The sequence below is a fragment of the Rana temporaria genome, chromosome 2, assembly GCF_905171775.1.
Source record: "Rana temporaria chromosome 2, aRanTem1.1, whole genome shotgun sequence".
Classification (NCBI taxonomy): domain Eukaryota; kingdom Metazoa; phylum Chordata; class Amphibia; order Anura; family Ranidae; genus Rana; species Rana temporaria.
In genome coordinates, this window is record NC_053490.1 from 172,967,973 (window position 1) to 172,990,290 (window position 22,318).

The window sequence follows — 22,318 nt, forward strand, 5'->3', positions numbered from 1 at the left end:
CGAGAAGGGGCCCTTGTCACCATCAATATGGAGACAAGGTGCATTGGGGTGGGAGGCAAGGGAGTTTGCGCTTCTCCCAAACCCCCTAAATTCCATTGACCCATACTCTTACTGTAGGAAATATTCTGCATGCTTATTATCCCCACATCTTCCACTCTTTAATTGTCCTCTGCTTCCCCCAGGCTTGGAGAATCCAGAGCTTTCAATGGTGGCATCTAAAAAAGGACCTTATGACAGTCTGTTCCCTATTAACCAGGCAGAGGATCTGTTAATTTCAATAGCTTAGTGATCATATGAAAATCTTGGGTCTGAACAAATTATCTTCAAATTCATAATTTTCTAGAATCTTTGATTAAAAACTGTGACCACCCCTATTGACAGCTTTTGAGACTATTATTTAAATTATCCCATAATGTGCTTGCTCTCAAAAACTCCTAAGGTCATGTCCTTCTGGTATTTCACGCTGGCTAGGATAGCAAAAAGCCTACTCATATCTGTTGGAGCTGCCCAGACCTGGCTGAAATGTGATGGACGAAAGTGCTAAAGCTTTGAATACGGGTCTATACACTGGTCAAAAAGGTTCTCCGTGTTAACTTGCACAAGGACCCTTGGGAAGCACTTCTACATACACCAGGGGTGTCCAAACTTTTTTCAAAGAGGGCCAGATTTGATGAAGTGAACATGCTTGAGGGCCAACCATTTTGCCCGACATTCTTTGAACCATTAAAATTCGGTCTAAGTGTGTTCGTTCAAGCACTAATACACTGCCCAACAAGAATTTTCTTGCCTTTGTGGCTGTGTGTGGTGAAGAGATGAGCGTGGACGTGTTATTTGGATATACCGTATTTATCTGCATATAACACGCACCTTCACTTTAGGAGGGAAGTTCCAGGGAAAAAAAAATGTAAATAAAAAACTGTGAAGCAAAATAAGGGTCATTGCTCATCAATGCAGCCTAATCAGTGCCCATCTGCAGCCTCGCCACTGCCATGAATGCAGCCTCTCCACTGCCATGAATGCAGCCTGATCGATGTCCATCTGCAGCCTCGGGGGAGGGGGGATGAGCACCAACTCTTTAATACAATTTCTCCCGCCTCCTATGAGACAGGAGTCGTCCAATGGCAGCCCAGGAGACAGGACTTCGTATTACAGATGTCGCTGAGTAAACAGGAAATTCTCCTGTATGTAATTTGACAGCACTTCTTCCCCCTCTCCCTGTCCCCTCCGAGGCAGCGCTGATAAATACAGTATATATCCAAATTACCAGGGGGGCCACATTAAACTGGAACGGGGGCCGCAATTGGCCCCCGGGCCGGACTTTGGACATGCCTGACATACACCTATCATGGATGCTACTTATCAGGAACGTACCCTTATTAACCATATTTTTTATGGAAATTAAGGCATTTATTATTTTCCATGAAAGATGAAAAGGTTATAAACCCACTTTGCGTACCCCAAATACCTTTGAAATGTAATTGCCACTTTGTAGAAGTAGCCGCATCATCACAAAAGTACTGCAAATATTCTGTGCAGAGAACAGAGCTGTAGAGAGAGGTCCACCCACTACAGGATGCCTGCAGAAACCTACAGGGGCAGATACAAGACTAGTAACCCCTGTACAAAAAAAAAAGGAGTAGCAGCAACCAGTCTTATTTCGGGGAACAGTGACAGAGGCAAAGTACAGTTGTTTAATGCTGTACTACTGCACAGATATGGAAAAAAAGAAAGAATAGCAAGATTTAGGTAAGAATATACGGTACACGATTTGTTTACAGAAGCTTTTTGTTCCTTAATACAAGTACTGTAGGAGGAAATTGAAGCAATGCACATGCCACGGGAGACAACTAATGACCAAAAATGTTTATGTATCCACAACACTGTTCTACATTACCTATATATTACAATACCTATATACTAAAATGATATAAAAATAGGAATAACAATAACTTACTGCAAAATGAGGAAGGAGATCTTCCCTTTCACCTTCAGTAAACCCAAATATCTCTAAAGCTCTTGGACGATGATCTAACACAGAATGAACTGAAATGCCTCGGCCTCGACCTCGACCTCTTCCTCTCCCTCTTCCACGTGCCATTCCTCTTCCCCGCATATGTGTCCCTCTTCCGTGCCCAGAAGACAGGATGCCCCGTTTTGCAGCCTACAAACAGGATACAAAAACACCAATTGTAAGGCTACATGTTTGCACTGTATTTCGGCACTTGTCACAGAATTTGCAAATGTAGGCATTTTAGTTAAGGGAAAAAAAAGAAAGATTCTCAAAATGATCCTTAAGGCCTCGTGCACACCATGTGCAGAGACAACGGTTTTTCTGCATGCGTTCTGCAAGGGCACAAAAAAAAAAAACGTTCTCTAAGTTCCCTGTTTACACCACAACACTGGCATCATGAGCAGATTTTTTTCTGCGTAGGAATGTACAAGTATGCATATAAAAAAAAAAAACTGACAAACACTGTAGTGTGAACGGAGCACATAACTGAGGCGCATTAACACTGACGTCAAAGTGCATTAAGACTCACCGAAATGTGCATGAAAACTGATGTGAAACGAATGTATAAACTCATGTCTCTGCAAGTGAAATCTGCACGGTTTTCTCATCAGTTTTCAAGCATGTATGGTGTGAACAAGCCCTGAAAGAGTACACATTGCCGAGTACACTTTCTTTAAAAAAAGGCATATATTAAAAGGGTATTCTGCCAACAAAAACTGAAAAGGTCTACTACTATTAGAATTCTTATACAGCCAAAGTAAATTTAATCAGATTTGGATAATGTAGCAAGGATAAGAACCTTGTGATTGTACACATGCTCACTCAACAGCATCTAGCACCCCCACTGTCTAGTACTGTGAAGTCATCATTGTTCACAAATGTGCATTCCAGTCCATTCTCCATGGCAGCCAGGTTACATCAATGTCGCGCAGACCGTTCAATACATTAACAATGGCTGGACTTTTGAGACAGAACACGTACACCACAAAAACATCAAACTCCTCTATAGTGCAAGAGTATAAAACCTCAGATGGCTGAACCAGTTCTCGATGTTTCACAAGCATATTAAGGTTTGTAAAAGAGCCCACTAACATTTAGAGATTATATAAAAAAAACACACACACACACACACACACACACACACACACACACACACACACACAGAAATTGCAGGACATACAGAAATGAGTGAATAGGAATTTTGCAAATGACGTTGAGCTTGTTTGGGCGCAAATTAAAGCAAAACATTTTTATTGAAAGCATTGTTTTGATAAAATTGTGTTCAGCAATCACAGACATCCAAAAATTTGCAGTGGATTCAACTTTTGTAGCTTATTGAAGAGTTAAACTGCCTGTGAATAGTGGCAAATCAGCAGGTGAGCCAAGGTTCAATTCCACCAAGTCAGCAACAGGCAAGATGAGGTGCACCGGAGCCAGGTCCCAGGACATACATATATCCTAAACACCAAAAGCTCACCTGCTGGTTATCCCCACTGACTGGTAACTGATACATTACCAGCCTCCTGCATTGGCCTCCTTTACCTGGCCATTACTGTGAGCATTCCTTGGTTTACAGGACCTTTATGTCCTGGGACCCATTACCCCTTTAACTTTTGAATGCCCTATCAGGCACACAGGTCTGTTTCACTAGACTTGGTCATATTTCACATGCACCTATCGTTCAACTGGAAAACCTCTCTCTGGAAACAAGAGACTTTGTGCCTCTAGACCATCTCCTGACGAAGCGAAACTAGTCGAGACTCGAGACTAATGGTCTCATGATTTAAATTTTCTCACCGATATTTACCCCGTCTGTAAAATGGGGATTGCACAACCGGTGACCTGATTGTGGTCAAGTTTGTATTTTTTGTAATGTCTGTATGTATTGCATTTTTATTCTTGTCTTCAATGTTTATTTGTTAATAAATACTTTCGTAAATATGAATTATTCAGGCTTCTGAACCTAATTATCAAGTACCGGTATAGTCCTCCCCGCCCACACTACTTCATTGGAGTCTCGGGGTTAATTGGGGAATCCTTGAGACGCCTCTATTTTTTACCAAGATGAGGTACATGGAACCTACCTATACAAGGATTAGGCAGAGGGAAATCAGGTAGAGCTCCTCATCAAAATAGAAAGGAAGAACACAGATCAGATAGCGTTAAGAACCAGGTCAACTCACCCTTATCTAGAAGATGAACAAGGCCATCCTGGGGCAAGCCCTAATAGGAAACTTTCCCGAAATAGCCTCCCTATCCTGGAACCTTGACAGGGTACAGGACTAAATGCTTCCGACTTCCTAGCCCCAATGATGCATCATATTTCTGTGTATTATGTGTCATGGCTATGACATCACTGGCTACTAAAGAAGGAACAAACAAATGCCCCTCACCTATCCATTGAATGCATGCACTCCCACTGTGGAGACGCTTATAAATTCAGTAGCGTTTAGGACTGCAAGCATACACAGGGTGCCGTGAAGAAGCTTACGCATGTGTTTGCAAATGCATGCCAAGTAAAAACTTGTTTTTAACGCAGACTGTTGGACAGGTTAATTTGATTAGTCAGCAGACTGGTCGGCGAGTTGAGCTATGGAATGTTCTGTTTTTGTCTTGTCTTTTATACTAAAGAAGGAATACAGTGGGGATTTACTAAAAATTGGAGTGTGCAAAATATGGTGAAGCTGTTAAATGGTAGCCAATCAGCTTCTAACTTCAGCTTGTTCAATTAAGCTTTAATCACTTAAGGACCACTTCACGCCGATATACATCGGCAGAATGGCACGGCTGGGCACAATCACGTACCTGTACGTGAATCCTTAAGCCCAGCAATGGGGTTGCGAGCGTGCCACCGCGCTCGCAACCCGGTCCGAAGCTCTGTGACCGTGGGACCCACCAGTGTCCCACGATCGGTCACCGGATCTGAAGATCGTCTGTTCCCTGATATAGGGGACGATCAATGCTGTCACACGTCCAGACCCGCCGCCCTACAGTTAGAAACACATATGAGGTCACACTTAACCCCTACAGTGCCCCCTAGTGGTTAACTCAAACTGCAATTGTCAGTAAACAATGCATTTTTATAACACTTTTTGCTGTGAAAATGACAATGGTTCCAAAAATGTGTCAAAATTGTCTGATGTGTCCGCCATAATGTCGCAGTCATGAAAAAATAAATAAATAAAATAAATAGCTGATCGCCGCCATTAGTAGAATTGTTTTTATATAAAAATGCAGTAAAACTATCCTTTATTTTGTAAACGCTATAAATTGTGCAAACTAAATCGATAAACGCTTATACGTATCGGCCTAAACTGAGGGAAAATTTGGGGGATATTTATTATAGCAAAAAGTAAAAAATACTGCATATTTTTTTTAAATTGTCGCTCTATTTTTGTTTATAGCGCAAAAACTAAACCGCAGAGGTGATCAAATTCCACCAAAAGAATGCTCTATTAGTGGAAAAAAATGGACTCCAATTTCGTTTGGGAGCCACGTCGCATGACCGCGCAATTGTCATTTAAAGAGACACAGTACGGAATCGCAAAAAGGGGCCTGGTCCTTTACCTGCATATTGGTCCGGGTCTTAAGTGGTTAAAAAGGCCTGGAAGCCGACTGGTTTCTAAGCACAGTTGTAACATTTTACGCACTCCAGTTTTAGTAAATCAAATCAATGTGAATAGAATACATTCTTGGTGAAAAGGTTTAGAATTGGTACACTGGCATCATTTTTTGTCTTCATGTTAAACTGTAAAATTTTCATAGCCAATTGCTACAGTAATTACAAATATGGTATTTTAGGAGGAGTTTAGAACTGAAGTAAGAAAACAAAAGTAGTAACTAATGAAAAACTGAAATAATCTGCACAGCTGTAGTGCCACCCAATGGCTAAACTGAATAATGCATTTGTTATTTTTTTTAATCCCATTTTAATTTTAGTAATAAGGGCTTAACCATGTCCTTCCCAAATACAATACAACATAACGTATACAGTAAATTGATCACACTATCAACTGTAACATTACCCCCCCAAAGTGGATAAACAATACACATACCTCAAGCTGCAACTCCATATATTTTTTCCTTAACTCCGCAACACCTTCACCGGCCTGAATTTTTTTGTACAAGTCAAGTTCAGTGTCAAGTAGCTCTTTCTGCATCTGAAAGAAACATTTCAACATACTTTTATATATAAAGCTACATTGAAAAGTACGGATCTGGACACAACAAGCTTAGAAGATAAACAAATTGGAGGAAAAATTACAGCAACACATCGTTGAAGTTGATGGAAGTGTTCTTTTTCAGTTTGACCCACATTAGGTAACGGCTTTCTACAGCAACAATTTCCATGTTAAGGCCCCCAGTTATAAAACAGTTAAATGGTCCCTACTGCAGGCATACTGCTGCTTTAAGAGAAAAAATAAAAACACTTTACAATTGTACATAGAACTCGACTTGCTTTGGGAGATGGAAGCAAGCTGGAAAAAATGAAAGTAGAAAAAAATGTGCAAACAGTTCACCAGGTCACATGATCTGTTGACATGTGAATAGCCTCAAATCCAAATGCTTTCTCTCCAGCAATATACAAAAATAACTGACATGCCACAGGCCCCCATGCTGTGGTCTGCATTTTAGGAGTGAGGTGAAAAACACAGGCCATGGTGTGGAGTCATTTTGTTAGAATTTTATATAGCCCCCTCAGACTTCAAGCTGTAGACCCTTTACTAAAAAGCTATGTATAACGTAGACATTTACAAGTTCTCTATAAACTTTGAGCAACTTCCTGAAAGCCCCTCTTGTTGGTTGTTGCTCTAAACAAGTCAATAATAGACTTAAAAAAAAATAGGATTTTTGTACTCACCGTAAAATCCATTTCTCTGAGTTCATAGATGGACACAGCATTCTTTGACATTAGGGTTATATCCGCTTTCACTAGGAGAGTTTAGGCAGAAAAAAAGCACTTAAAGTGTTAACAAACACAAACCTCAGTGCAGCTCCTCCCAGGGAGCGTGCCCCCCCCCCCCCCGGTATAACCCACACCCTGCTCCAACAGCCTCAGTTCGTAACAAGCAGTACAAACAAAGGAGGGGTGGGTGCTGTGTCCGTCTATGAACTCAGAGAAATGGATTTTACGGTGAGTACAAAAATCCTATTTTCTCTTTCGTTCATAGACGGACACAGCATTCTTTGACATTAGGGACGTCCCAAAGAAGTGTCAAAAAATTTGAGGGGTGGGAAATAACACAGCAAAACAGGTTACACCCCAAACAAAACCGGGAGTTGCTCAACGGAGAAACTCCTACCATAAAACGCCGCCTGTAACATCTGCGGCCGAAGGAGGCATCAGAAGATGCACACACATCCACCTCGTAAGACCTTGAAAGTGTGGATCGACGACCAGGTCGCTGCCATATACCCCTGTAACACAGAGGCCAGATGCCAGAAAAACCAAAGAGGCTCCGATCGCCCTGGTCGAATGCGCCGTAACCCAAAAGGGAGGCGCCAGCCCCTTCAGGGCATAGGCCTGAAGCACAATTCGTCGGATCCACCCCGAAAAAGGGGTGGCTGACGAGACTACCAGGCCCCCTTGTAGGACCAGCCAGCGACGCGAACAGCGAGTCCGACTTCCGGAACGGAATCGTAGCAGATAAGTACACTCGTAGGGCCCGAGTCACATCCAGAGGATGTAAAGTGGCCGCCTCCCTGCATTTCGGCCAAGGACATAAGGATGGAAGAACAACGTCCTCATCAACGTGAAAAGCCGAAACGACCCTGGGGAGAAAAGACGGCTGCGGTCGCAGCACCACCTCATCCTCATGGATGACCAAGCAGGGAGCCTTGCAAGACAAGGCCGCCAGAACAAACACTCGTCTGATCGAGGTAATTGCTACCAGAAAAAATCACAGTGGAAATGCCCACGCTGAGCCATGGCCACGTGACGACGCAGACCTTCCTGGGCTAGCACCCAGAGTCAAAAGCATGAAGGGCAGGTACTCCAGCGCTGAGCTAAACCTGCTCCCCTTTTGTGACAGTCAACAAAAAAACCTCCCGAATGTCCACAAAGGGAGCATCCAGAAGAACCGAAAGGACTAAATTCAAGTCCCATGGGGGTAGTGGAGGGGCCACATGCCAGACCCCCAGACCAGACGTACGCACCAAGGAGTGCGACGCCAAGGCTCATTGAAAGTAACAGCCAGAGCAGAAAACGGACTCCTAACCGTACTTAAGGCGAGAGCCTGATCCACTCCCTGCTGTAAAAAACAGCAGAATCCTGGACACCACGTATGTCCGAGGGTGCCACTTCATCTCCTCACACACAGACATGCAGGCCTCCCACGTATGATGTAAAACCTACGTGAGGTAGACTTCCGTGCAGGCAGCACGGTAGAGACCACTGAGCCCAATAGGCCTCTGGCCCACAGCCCCAGGCACTTAACAGCCACGCCGCTAAGCCCGTGGCTGTAAAAAACAGGGTGGAAGATCGGACCCTGTAACAGAAGATCAACCCCCAGGGGAAGACGCTAGGGGGTGTCTGCCACCAGACGCACCAGGTCCGCGTACCATGATCGACGCGGCCAATCTGGGGCAATCAGGATTGATAGAATTCCCTCGGCTTCCACTCTACGCAGCAGGCGAGGAAGAAGATACTGAGGAGTGATTCAAAGTAGGCGAAAGTGACCCCAAGGAGCCACCAACGCGCCTGACGCGTCTGCCCATGGGTCCCTCGACCTGGCCAAAAAAACATGGCACCTTCCGGTTGAGGCGGGACGCTAAAAGGTCCACGCATGGAGTGCCCCACTTTCGGCACAGACACTGAAAACCCCTAAGGGAGGAGAGACCACTCTCCTTGGTCTAGCGCAGTCCGACTCAGGAGTCGGCCCGCCAATTCCATACTCCCGGAATGTACACGGCCGATAGAGCCGGAACGGACCTTTCGGCCCACCGAAGGATGTGCGCGACCCTCGTCGCTGCAACAGAACTCTGTGTGCCTCCCAGATGGTCGACGTACGCCACAGCGTTGTCGGACAGGGTCCTGAATGGTCAGCGCTGTAAATCCAGGGACCACCAGGCAAGGCAAAGCCTGATCCAGAACACCGATTGGTAGGTGGGACTCCACCCGAGTCCAGCGCCACAGGGCTGACTGGGTGCCCCAAAAAACCCCTCCCCAACCGGAGAGGCTGGCATCCGTCGCGACCACCGTCCAGTGACATGGCAGAAATGCCTTTCCAGCCCGAAGCACCGGAAAAGTCAGCCACCACACCAGGGACCAGGTGACTCAACTGAACCTGGTAATCCAGGGATGACGGAAGCTTGTCCCCACGAGACAGCAGTTCCCTCTGTAGCACCCTGGCGTGGAATTTGGCATACGGAACCGCCTCGACAGAGGCCACCGTCAGACCCAGAACCCTCATGCAGAATCGCAGAGATGATCACTACTAGGTCGACAACTGCTGCCCAGCAGATTGCAGAGTCTGAATTCTTTCCGTTAGGAGAAAAAAATTTCCGCCCCGGCGGAATCCAGGACTAGTCCCAGGAATTCCAGTCCCTGAGACGGGACCAACACTGACTTCTGGACAAAAACAGAAGTCAGCCAAACTCTTGGAGAGTCTGACACGTGACAGACATGGCTCCACTAATTCAGAGCTCGAGGAAGCTTGTAGGAGAATGTCGTACAGACATCCCACAATAACAAACCCCCGCTGCCACAGCCGGGCCAGTATCGGAACGAGCACCTCGGTGAAAACCTGTGGTGTCGACACCAAGCCGAGCGGGAGGGCCACAAATGAAAAATGGTCCTCCCTGACCGCAAAGTCCAGAAACTCTGGTGCTTTGAGCATATGGGAACATGCAGGTACGCGTTCACGGCATCCAAGGACGCCAGAAAAACCTCATCCTGAAAGTTTGCACTTTTACTAAAAAACAAACAAGGGCCTGAGGTGAGGCCCAGGATTGGACGGACCCCGTCCTCCTTTGGGGACCACAAAACAGATTGGAGAAAAACCCCGGAGCCTGTTCCACGAGGGAACTGGCACAATCACAGCCCTGACCAGAGGATCCTGGACAGCCCCTGACAGAGCCAACCGGCGAGCCAGAGGATAGAGGGAAAAAATCCGTTTGGTAGACAAGAGAGAAATCCTATCTCGCACCCAGAGGAAACTACCTCGCAACCCCAACGGTCAGAGAGGAGAGACCTCCACCGAGCCGCGAATTCGCGGAGCCAGCCCCCCACCCGAGATGCGAGCGGAGGCAAACCACCAAGCGGAAGCAGGCTTGCTGGGCTTGCGGCACCCAGGGCGCCTGTGTCCTCAGTGGACGTCCTAGCCCCCTGAAAATGTTTTCCTGCCGCACTTGGCGGGCGAGAACAAAAAAACGCATGGGGAACAGTAAATAAGGGCCCTCGCCTACAGTGAGGCACCTACCCTTTTTTAGATTGCGGGAGCAGAGTGCTCACACCGCCCGTGGCATCTTTTATGATGACAATCAGAGACACCCCTGCGTACACCCCCACAGGGCAATACCACCAGGGACTACTGAAAAGATCGTCCGCAGACCAACCCCCAGCCATACAAGGCAGGGCAGAAAACATGGCGCAGGCGGAGGCCCTGGAGAGCAAGGGGAGCATATCCGGGGTCGACACACAGACAAATATCTGACCTAGTACCAACTGGTCGGTCAGGACCACGCAGGTCATAGAAGCATTCTGCGCCTCCAGCTCCCCGTCCGGGAAATGTGTGCGACACCAGAGTCCCGGCCAAAACCGGACTCACCACCGCCCCCCCCCCATGTGAATATGGAGCGACCACATTCACAGCACCCCTATCAGCGGGGTCCCCAAAAGCGGGAGCCCCTTCCCCAGGTAATGTGGCAGCCTTGTTTCAAAAACAAGCTACCCAGCTGAACACAGGGGGGGGGGGGGGGGGGGGAGAGAGAGAGAGAGAGACACCCTGATACAGTAATCCTCCCCAAAAAAGAGGGGACAGACCGCAAAGCATTTTGTACCCTGCGACTGATCCCAATCCTTGCACAACATATTCCAGACATGGAACACAAGGAAACAACACATATTGCGGTGCGGGACGGCACGGAACCCAAAAGGGACTGACACCACTGATGCCACCACCGAAACCACCATAGCTAACCATGGTAACCCGCACCGCAGTGTTAAGAGCCCCAACAACAGCACCATCAAGTGCCGACCCTGAAACAGGGCCATCCTCACAGTCCGTGTGGACTTCAGCCAGCAGCAACTGACAAAAAAACAAAACCAGACGCCTCAGCGAGGCCTGATTCCCTGTCAGAAAAAATACCCAGAGAGAGGCAAAGGGGAGAACAAGTGCAATTCCCACATCCCTCCAACACTCCCATCCTGACCCAAAACGCCTCAGGGACTGCCAGCACAGCATCCCTGGAGGCCGCAGGGACACTAAGGGTTAACATCCCCTAGTACTGGCAGGCTCCACAGGACATCCCCCCAGCCGCCACAGAGAACAGGGAAACCCCCCCCCCCCCGGAGGACTCACCGTCCGACCAGACCGCCGCTGCCGAGAGCCAAAAACGCTGCCTGTGCCGCACCATCCAAAAGAAAAAATGCAGAGCCGTACGCGCCGTCATCCTAGGCACAAGAGCTGTATCAAGATGGCCGCCGATATGTCTGCGGGCTCCGAGAAAATGGCCGCCGCAATTACAACTGCGCCATAAAACACCGCCGTCAGCGGCAAAATGGCGCCCGAAAACTGCGTTTTTTTCAAAAAAACACAGCAAAGCCCCAGTGACACACGCAGTACACAGGCCCACAGGACCCCCTCCGCACATATGTAGCACATAAAAACACAGCACCCACAGCAGTAGCAGCCCCCAGGTCAGACTGAGCCCCCCAAGCGGGGCCCCCACCTCACGGCCGTCACCCAGAAACTGGAAAGGAGGGAGAGGAAAAAAGGGAGAGAGGAAAGCAGGGCAAACCCTCAGTCGACTTCCCCAGGGGAAAATTCCAGCCAGACCACTTACCTGAGCAAGAGGCCACTACTTACCCGTCCTGCGACCACCGGCTGGGGGTATCCCAGACAGATCCAACGTCCGCTAAACGGCATGGCTGTCGGCCAGACACAGTGTGACAAGGCCATAGAGACCGGTCATATGTGTGCCCTAGAACAAAAAGTTCCCCGGCCGCCCCTGGAGCAATGGGGCCTGTCGTGGACGTCCCAAAGCTGAGCTGAGGGCCGGCACACGCTCGATGGCCGAACATGGGGGGACTACAAGAGTCGAGGACCCAGGCTGTCACCCAGTCGGCTGTTGATAGAAGAATCACAGGATTCCAAAAATGCAGGAACAAAATAATAAAAAGCGAGAAAATCGCAAGAAAAAAATCTCCAGAGTACAGGAACTCCAGTGCCTGACTCTCCTGACGTTAGGCAGGAAAAAACTGAGGCTGTTAGAGCAGGGTGTGGGTTATACCGGGGGGGGGGGGGGGGCCACACCCCCTGGGAGGAGCTGCACTGAGGTTTGTGTTTGTTAACACTTTAAGTGCTTTTTTTCTGCCTAAACTCTCCTAGTGAAAGCGGATATAACCCTAATGTCAAAGAATGCTGTGTCCGTCTATGAACGAAAGAGAAAACTTGTTTAAAGTTACAACCAGAACTTCTTTTAACCACTTTAATGCCGGGCTTTTATACCCACCTCCATACCGGGCCTATTCTGGCACTTCTCTCCTACATATACAAATCATCATTCTTTTGCTAGAAAATTACGCAGAACACCCAAACATTATATATGTTTTTTATCAGACACCCTAGGGAATAAAACGACGGTCATTGCAACGTTTTATCTTGCATGGTATTTGCACAATCATTTTTCAAATGTCTTTTTTTTGGAAAAAAATTGTTTCATGAATTAAAAAATAACAAAAAACAGTAAAGTTTTAAAATATGAAAGATTATATTACACCGAGTAAATAGATACCCAACATGTCACGCTTTAAAATTGCGCACACTCATGGAATGGCGCCAAACTTCGGTACTTAAAAATCTCCATAGGCAACGCTTTGAACATTTTTACAGGTTACCAGTTTAGATTTACAGAGGAGATCTAGTGCTAGAATTGTTGCTGGCACTCTAACGCATGCGGCGATACCTCACATTTGTGGTTTAAACAGCGTTTACATATGTCGGCGGGACTTACGCGTGCGTTCGCTTCTGCACGCGAGCTACCGGGGGCAGGGGCGTTTATTTTTTTTGTATTCTTTTATTAATTTTTACTTTTTTTTTTACTTTTATTCCTATTACAAGGAATGTAAACATCCCTTGTAATAGGAAATGTGTGCGACAGGTCCTCTTTATAGAGAGATGCGGGGTCGATAAGACCCCACATCTCTCCTCCAGGCTGGAAAGCATGAGAGCGGTGAAAAAAAATTCACTGATCTCATGATTAGTGCTGCTTACTAGCCGCAATCGCGGCTTTGTTTACTTACGGGTACCCGGGCATGACGTCATCACATCGCGCCCGGGCCTCCAACGGTCATAGAGATGAACCGCCGATATGATCGTTCTTATGTTGCACAGAATCGCCGGGACTAACAAATGATATCTGAATGATGCCTCTAGCTGCAGGTATCATTCAGATATCCCCCCACAAAGCCCAGGACGTCATATGATGTCCACCCAGGATGGGAGATCCCATCTGTGGACGTCAAATGACTATGGGCGGGTATCAAAGTGGTTAAAGAAGAGTTCCACCCATTCTCCCTCCTTTTATTATACATAAATACCTTTTTGTTTGTGTTTTCAGCAGCACTTCCCGCTGCGGCCGCCTAGGCGATCTCTTCACCAAGCGATTCGCAAGGACTCCTGGGATAGGGGAGTGACGTATCCCAGGAGTGCATGCAAATCTCCTAGTGACGAAATCTTGCGTCATTTCCAGACCGGTATTACTGCGCAAGTGCGAGATCGGGAGGTGTAGCTGGGTAGCCAGCTGCACTGAATCCCGGAAATGGAGAAGAGAATCTGCTTGCTTTCGGGATCTGGTTAGAAATTCAAATATTTTAACTTAAACTATAAGGAACACACAGATGACATGTTCTAAATGTTGCTGTATATGTTTAGACAGGTGTGGAGGAGTGTTTTACCGGTTCCCGACCGGCTCCAGTACATATACATTGGCAGAATGGCACAGCTGGGCAGAGTAACGTATATATACACGTCACTTTAAAAGTCCTGCCGTGTGGGCACGTGCCCCTGCCACGAGCTCCGTGACCTTGCCCACGGGACCCGCGGACTTGATGTCCGCCGGTGTCCTGCGATCGGGTCATAGAGCTGCAGAACGGGGAGAGGAAAGTGTAAACATGCATCTCCCTGTTCTGCCTAGCGACACTGATCTCTGCTCCCTCTCATCGGAAGCAGCGATCAGTGATGTGTCACTTGTAGCCACGCCCCATAACAGTTAGAATCACTCCTTAGGACACACTTAACCCCTTCAGCTCCGCCTACAGGTTAACCCCTTCACTGCCAGTGTCATTTTACAAATCGCTGATCCCCGCCATTACTAGTAAAAAAAAAAATATATATTCATAAAAATGCCATAAAACTATCCCCTATTTTGTAGACGCTATAACTTTTGCGCAAACCAAACGTTTATTGCGATTTTTACCAAAAATATATAGAAGAATACGTATCGGCTTAAACTGAGGAAAATAGTTTTTTATATATTTTTTCGGGAATATTTATTATAGCAAAAAGTTAAAAAAATATTGAATTTTTTTCAAAATTGACACTCTATTTGTGGGGGGGGGGGGGGGACATCAAATTTGTTTAGTGCCGTAAGCAGCCGAGAGTCACGTCGGCTATTTCCGGATGGCGTGACGCGCTATCCAAGCCCGTCAATCAACTGCGCTTGATTTAGGAACGCCTACTCCCAGAAGGATTCCCCGCTCGGAGCCGGAGAAGAAATATGGCTAAAACGATAAGTACAAAAAAATAAAAAAAATACAGCATACTGTAGATGTCAGCAGTATGCTGGATCTAGTGACAGAAAGTTGATTTTTGGGTGAACCTCCGCTTTAAGTGGTTAAAAAAAAGAAAAAAAGTATTTGGGGGACTGGAACTCTGCTTTATGTGTTGAACCCAACCCAACCCAACCCCCCCCCCCCAATCTTATTCTGGAGGGATACAGTCTGAGGTTACTCAGTTTCCCTTAATTCCAGTTTGAAAATGTAAAGAATGCTTTGTAAGATTGTACCCAGGCTCTGGTTGTAGAAACAACGAATGTACTTTTTTTTCCTGTCTCATTTAAAATTTTTCAATAAAAATCATTAAACGTCAAAGGAGTTCTACATGCTTTACCTAATTTAATGCTTGCGCTGACATATCTATACGGTGTATGGACTGTATAGGTAAACATGACCCTTCACGGGCATACGCTTTAGTATGCCCCATGTGAAAAAGACCTTAGTAGGGAATTTAGAAGGAATTTGTAAAGTTATGTTGTGTTGTGTTTATCGCCGCTAATTTTAGGGTAATAAGGATTTGATAAACATTTTACACACACACACTTTTTCTACAGGTCATGTGCTTTCAGAACATGGTTTGGGGGGGTCAAAGTTGTATGTGAAAAATAACTTCCAGATTTTTAGAGCAATTTTGCTTATTTGTACCTTTGTTCCCCCCCTAATTTTTCACTGTGGCCCTGCTGCAGCACTATCGGTATATATCTCATGAATGTGAAGACATGCTACAGGTCTCTGTCAAATCCCTAAGACCTGCTTGTTTTTGGTATCGGGGACATTGGAGATGCCTACACTGTGTGTGCATGCATAGGAATTTCACAAACATATGCAGAATTGCTGTGACTTTTCATCGAGCTGCCAAAAACATAGATGAGCATCATCATGTCTGTGCATAGACTCAAGAATGTTGCGAGATATCTGTCGATATGGGATAAATTGTAGCAGAAAAACTATCACAGATTTTGTCAACTCTAGCCCTGGATAAGTTCAAAATGACAGCAGGTTTTGAAATAAAACAGCACTCTTATCAGTAAAGCATCTCCCTTACAAACATGTGCATAGATTCACGCATTTATGTATAAATAATATAAAAAAAAAAAAAACAACAACAACAAACATACCTGAACTTTACTTCTGTTACTCTTAAGAGCCGTTCCTGTAGATGACACAGCCTTTAGTTCATCTCTTAATTTTGTAATGGCAATAGTCAAGGTTTGCAGAGTTTTCAAGATTTCGGCTTTGTCCTCAGCCTTCATGGTCTTATTTTTCTCAAGTTTAGATATAAGCATCTGTAAGTTAAACAAACACACACAGAAGATCTAAACAACATGGTCTACACAAAATCTGCCATAAGTGTTCAAATGTTTAACAGAGAGAAAGTTAAAGTGGAACTTTACCCATAACAACTTAATAAAAAATAAGGATCTTTATCAAAGGAACATACATTCCAATGCCTCCAGCATTGCTCCTGTTTCTTCTTGCCAGGGGCTGTCATTTTGATGAGTCCCTGAGCAGCAGTAACTCTTCAGGCTGTCAGCAGATCAGCCTATACATTTTTGTCATGGTGCTGAAACTGAGCATGTGCAGAGCAGGGTGAGACAGTGTATTACTGGATTTTAAAAAGTGAAGGCACTTATTTTTAAATGTTTTACATAACTACACCTGCAAAAGGGGTCAGCATGAAGTGATCTAGCAGAATGTAAGTTTGTGACTAAAATTCCACTTTAAACTGAGCCCATCAGAATAGAAATACTGGAGCTACCACTGTGGACTTGGTTTGGAAGGGTGCCTGCACTATGACTGTCTTACTTGTCCTTTCTAAGGGACATTCAATTCCCATCATCCAATGCCCAGGACATGCAGTTCCAGACACCAGGAAGTGTTTTTATTTATTAGCCCTGAAGCGGGCAAGTAGCAGGGTTTAGAGCTGCAGGTGGGCTTTCTTGCAAAAGCAATCCAAGCGGCCAACTAGCGAATGGATCGCTTTCACGGTCTTCAGCAGGCTGTTCCATGCCACCGAACACCCGCTTGGACCAGCCAGCGCTTCCACTGAAAAAGACTGGAACCGCTCTGCCTCTATGATATAAGAAAGAAGTAGCGATGAGCATACATCACCTCCGGTTTCCCAGGCACCATTTTTAAAAATGGAAAGCATTTGATCGCATCAATCCTGATGTGATCAAATACTTTTAAGGGCAGAAGAGGGATCTTGCATCTTTTTGACCCCAAAATCTCTTGTCCCGCATGCAAACAGTGATTGCTCCACAAATGTGGGGTATTCCGGCGAATGTCATATCATGGGCAGTAATTCTAGCACTAGACCTCCTGTGCAAATCTAAAGCAGTACCTATTAAAGGCTTTTAAAGCATTGCCTACAGAAAGAAAAATGTATGCCGTTTGTTGCAGTTGCACGGGCGTGTGCAATTTTAAAGCAGCGTTTACCAAAATATTGGCTTAAGTATTGTGTTTTTTGGCATTCAAATAAAAAAATAAAATAAAAATGGGGAAGAAGAAGAGTACCAACTCACCAACCAATAAAGCTAAAGGTAAGGAGGATAGCCCCGGACAGCTTCAAAAATAAGACAAGCATTGGTAGTTCTCATGTTGCTCTTCAGACACAAGCTTTAAGCACATGACTAAATTTACAGGATTATGGCACAGACATAGATGTCCAAGCTGGATTAATGGACTTCAGAATAAAGAATACTTTAAAATTCTAGTGACCAATGCAAATGATCTATGGCTTAATCTGCAGAGCGTTACAACAAAAGTCTTATATCTTCCTATTATCTTTGTGCCAGGATCCCTGCACAGAGGCTGGTTTCCAATCTCTTGGATGGGGTTATTAACAGACACAGCTCCAGAGACATAGCCAGATTGGATCCCAGTGGCAGGTCTCTCCAAAAGGATGGAGATGTGTGACAAAGCAGTGTACTGAATTTAGTGATCTGCCCAAATGGCTGCCACCCTCAGCTTTCTCTGATACAGGCTGACAAGCCAATCTAATGTACTGTTTCACAGGGTGTGGAACAATGCACAGAATTAATTATGTTAATTATTAGGGCCGATTAATCGGCCAGCAACTAAAATTAGCCCTTTATAGTACAAAAAGAGCAAATAAATGTTTGCACATTTACCGAATCAAAGAATGTTGTTTCAAATTTTTGCTTGCTTTTAACATTCAGTTTTAGAATGAATGTCATTTCTGAATGAAAACCACATACACTGTCTGAAAATTCCTTTCACCAAGAATTTCTCTATTTCTAAATTTTCCCATCAATGTGGTTAAAAAATAATGTTGATTCTGTTGATTAGGAATGAAGGAAGACATTGTTGTATGGCCAGCATATAATATATTATAGTTCTGTTTGAAAATTTGCAAAACAGTCAACTTTTTTTTTCTTTAAATAACATTTTTTTGATCCGAGTCTGATATTTACCAGGATTCACCCTAATAGTATGTACAGTGTCTCCCCACTAATCGTATGTACAGCATATCTCCACTAATCGTATGTACAGCATATCTCCACTAATCGTATGTACAGCATATCTCCACTAATCGTATGTACAGTATATCTCCACTAATCGTATGTACAGTGTCTCCCCACTAATCGTATGTACAGTGTCTCCCCACTAATCGTATGTACAGTGTCTCCCCACTAATCGTATGTACAGTGTCTCCCCACTAATCGTATGTACAGTGTCTCTCCACTAATCGTATGTACAGTGTCTCCCCACTAATCGTATGTACAGTGTCTCCCCACTAATCGTATGTACAGTGTCTCTCCACTAATCGTATGTACAGTGTCTCTCCACTAATCGTATGTACAGTGTCTCTCCACTAATCGTATGTACAGTGTCTCTCCACTAATGGTATGTACAGTGTCTCTCCACTAATGGTATGTACAGTGTCTCTCCACTAATGGTATGTACAGTGTCTCTCCACTAATCGTATGTACAGTGTCTCTCCACTAATCGTATGTACAGTGTCTCTCCACTAATCGTATGTACAGTGTCTCTCCACTAATTGTATGTACAGTGTCTCCCCACTAATCGTATGTACAGTGTCTCTCCACTAATGGTATGTACAGTGTCTCTCCACTAATGGTATGTACAGTGTCTCTCCACTAATCGTATGTACAGTGTCTCTCCACTAATCGTATGTACAGTATATCTCCACTAATCGTATGTACAGTGTCTCCCCACTAATCGTATGTACAGTATATCTCCACTAATCGTATGTACAGTGTCTCCCCACTAATAGTATGTACAATATATTTCTCCAGAAGACGTCTGAATAGATTTTGCAGTGATCAACTAAAACATGACACAGGGAATACAGGGCTTTACTATAAAAGGTGCAAGGCTAGACTCAGCAGTCAAAACACTTACCTTCTGTGTCTCTATGTGCTTTTCCAAAATCTCTTGCTTTTTCTTCCTTACATCTTGCTGAAGTTTCAGTGTTTCCTGTAAATTATTTTGGAAAAAAACTTGATTAAATGGCTAATATAGCAAAGTATAAATATGACTATATAAAAGGAAAGAAAAAAAAAAGTGGCTCTGAGGTTTCCACAAAGCAATGTACACTAGGACAGTTCCTTCCCTACATAACAGGTATGCATTACAATGACCTAACCCCTTGGCACCGCGCGTACGCAAATATTTGGCCCAACTGGACTGGGATTGTTTTTTTCGTGGGGCTGCATATTTGCCATACAGCGTTGGCCCTGGAAATTTTGATTCCGGGTCACCTGATCGCGGTAATATAGTTGATAACCTCCCATGGCTTCCAATACCACCTCTATGCTGATAACACCCAGATCTCTCTCTCCACAACTCACCCCCTCAATCTACTCACGGATCTCAAATTTACTGAAATGACATATCGGTATGAATGTCACACCACTTCCTCAAACTCAATCTTTCTAAAAACGGAGCTCGTTATATTTCCTCCTTCCCAGTCCCCCCCTCCCCCCATGACTTTACCATTAGGAAAAACAACACAATCATTGGTCCCTCCACACGTGCCAGGGTGCTGGGTGTAATCCTTGACTCTGACCTGTCCTTCAGCCCACACATCCAATCACTGGCTAAATCTTGTCACCTTAACAACTCCATAATTCTACCCTTCCTAATGACACCACAAAGCAACTTATTCACTCCTTGATTATTTCCCACCTTGACTACTGCAACTCTCTCCATAATTGTCTACCCTTACGAAGGCTTTCCCCCCTTCAGTCTATTATGAATTCTGCTGCTAGACCAATACACCTCACTAACCGACCTGTGACTGCTACTCCTCTCTGCCATTGCCTTCACTGGCTTCCCCTGCCCCACCGTATAAAATTCAAAATGCGAACCACAACATACAAGGCCATTCACAACATCTCCCCCATCTACATCACCAATCTCATCTGCAGATATCATCCTAATCACCCCCTCCGCTCCTCTTCCCAGGACCTCCTGCTATCTCATCTGCAGATATCATCCTAATCACCCCCTCCGCTCCTCTTCCCAGGACCTCCTGCTCTCTAGCTCCCTTGTTACCTCCATGCTCGCCTTCAGGACTTCTCCCAGAGCCTCTCCCATCCTCTGGAACTCCCTGGTATGTTCGATCAGCTCCTAACCTTTCCACCTTTAGGAGATCCCTGAAAACTCATTTATTCAGTAAAGTCTATCCCCACACCCACCTAAAAAAACTGTCCCAGAGCCACCCCATCAAATCATTCTCCACAGCGATAACCTTTCGCACCACCACCCACTCCCTTTAGAATGTAAGCTCTATGAGCAGGGCCCTCCTGTATTGAACTTTACTCTAATTGTGCTGTCTCCCCTAAACTGTTGGCGCTATATAAAATTGTGTATAATAATAATAGCTTCTGAGAGGCTCAGTGATCAGTCACTGTGTAGGCTGCTCCCTGTTTTCGCTATCTGTGAATAGAGGAGAGAGATACATTGGTGAGGGAGAAATATCTAAAGAAAGAAATAAAAATAAATATCTAGATTTCCGTAAATCCGTAATTTCTTATGGACAGGATTTTTCCTTCCAATTAGTGTCAGTGTTTTAGGTAGGATTAAAAAAAAAGAAGCAAACTGCACACTATTGTTTCTCAGGTCTACTGCGGGTACAAACATACATATGTGGTATCGCTACAATTGTCAGGAGAAGAAGAATTTGGGGTTGTTCTTTGGTGGAAGGTTATGGTAGGAGCAAGAAATATACAGCCAAGTTAACCACTTCCCTACCGGCCCATAGTAAAATGACGTCCACAAAGAACTTCTGCCGTTCAGAGTGGACGTCATATGACGTCCTGGGCTTTCCGGGTGGATATCTGAATGATGCCTGCAGCTAAGAGGCATCATTCAGATATCCTTCTAAACTGCCGGCGATTCTGCACAACGTAAGAACGATCATAGCGGCGGTTCCGCCGCTAGATCGTTCTTACAGGCGGCGGGAGGGGACATCCCCCCCCCTCCCGCCGCCATCCGGTGCTTCTCCGGGCTCTCCCGTGCCATCGGGGGCCCGGAGAACGAATCGTCCGGCGCTCGCAGGAAGCATAGAGATGACTGGTGACCAGATGGTCACCAGTCATCTCTATGACCGTCGGAGGACCCGGGCGCGATGTGATGACGTCACGCCCGGGTCCCCGTAAGTAAACAAAGCCGCGATTGCGGCTGCTAAGCAACCACAAGCATGAGATCGGTGAATTTTTTTTCACCGATTTCATGCTTTCCAGCCTGGAGGAGAGATGTGGGGTCTTATTGACCCCGCATCTCTCCATAAAGAGTACCTGTCACACACATTCCTATTACAAGGGATGTTTACATTCCTTGTAATAGGAATAAAAGTGATAAAAAAAAAAAAAAAATTAAAAAAAAAAAGTGTAAAAAAAGAAATATATATAAAAAAAAAAAGAAATAAAAATTTATTTTTTTAACGCCCCTGTCCCTGGTAGCTTGCGCGCAGAAGCGAACGCACACGCAAGTCCCGCCGACATATGTAAACGCTGTATAAACCACATATGTGAGGTATCGCCGCGTGCGTTAGAGTGCCAGCAACAATTCTAGCACTAGATCTCCTCTGTAAATCTAAACTGGTAACCTGTAAAAAATTTCAAATCGTTGCCTATGGAGATTTTTAAGTACCGAAGTTTGGCGCCATTCCATGAGTGTGCGCAATTTTAAAGCGTGACATGTTAGGTATCTATTTACTCGGTGTAACATCACATTTCATATTTTACAGAAAAATTGGGCTAACTTTACTGTTTTTAAATTTTTTTAATTCATGAAACAATTTTTTTCCCAAAAAAAGG

The 22,318-nt window shown here is 45.1% G+C and overlaps 1 protein-coding gene across 1 annotated transcript in view; it reads right to left on the reverse strand.

Annotated features, from left to right (window-relative positions):
- Positions 1-22,318, reverse strand: part of RBM26 (RNA binding motif protein 26) — a 109,153-nt gene that overhangs the window by 25,042 nt on the left and 61,793 nt on the right. The window contains exons 16-19 of the mRNA XM_040341429.1: positions 19,398-19,472; positions 16,127-16,294; positions 6,067-6,171; positions 1,955-2,161 (exon numbers count right to left, since the gene is read on the reverse strand). Coding sequence (XP_040197363.1) covers positions 1,955-2,161; positions 6,067-6,171; positions 16,127-16,294; positions 19,398-19,472 — 555 coding nt within the window. The remainder of the gene's footprint in view (positions 1-1,954; positions 2,162-6,066; positions 6,172-16,126; positions 16,295-19,397; positions 19,473-22,318) is intronic.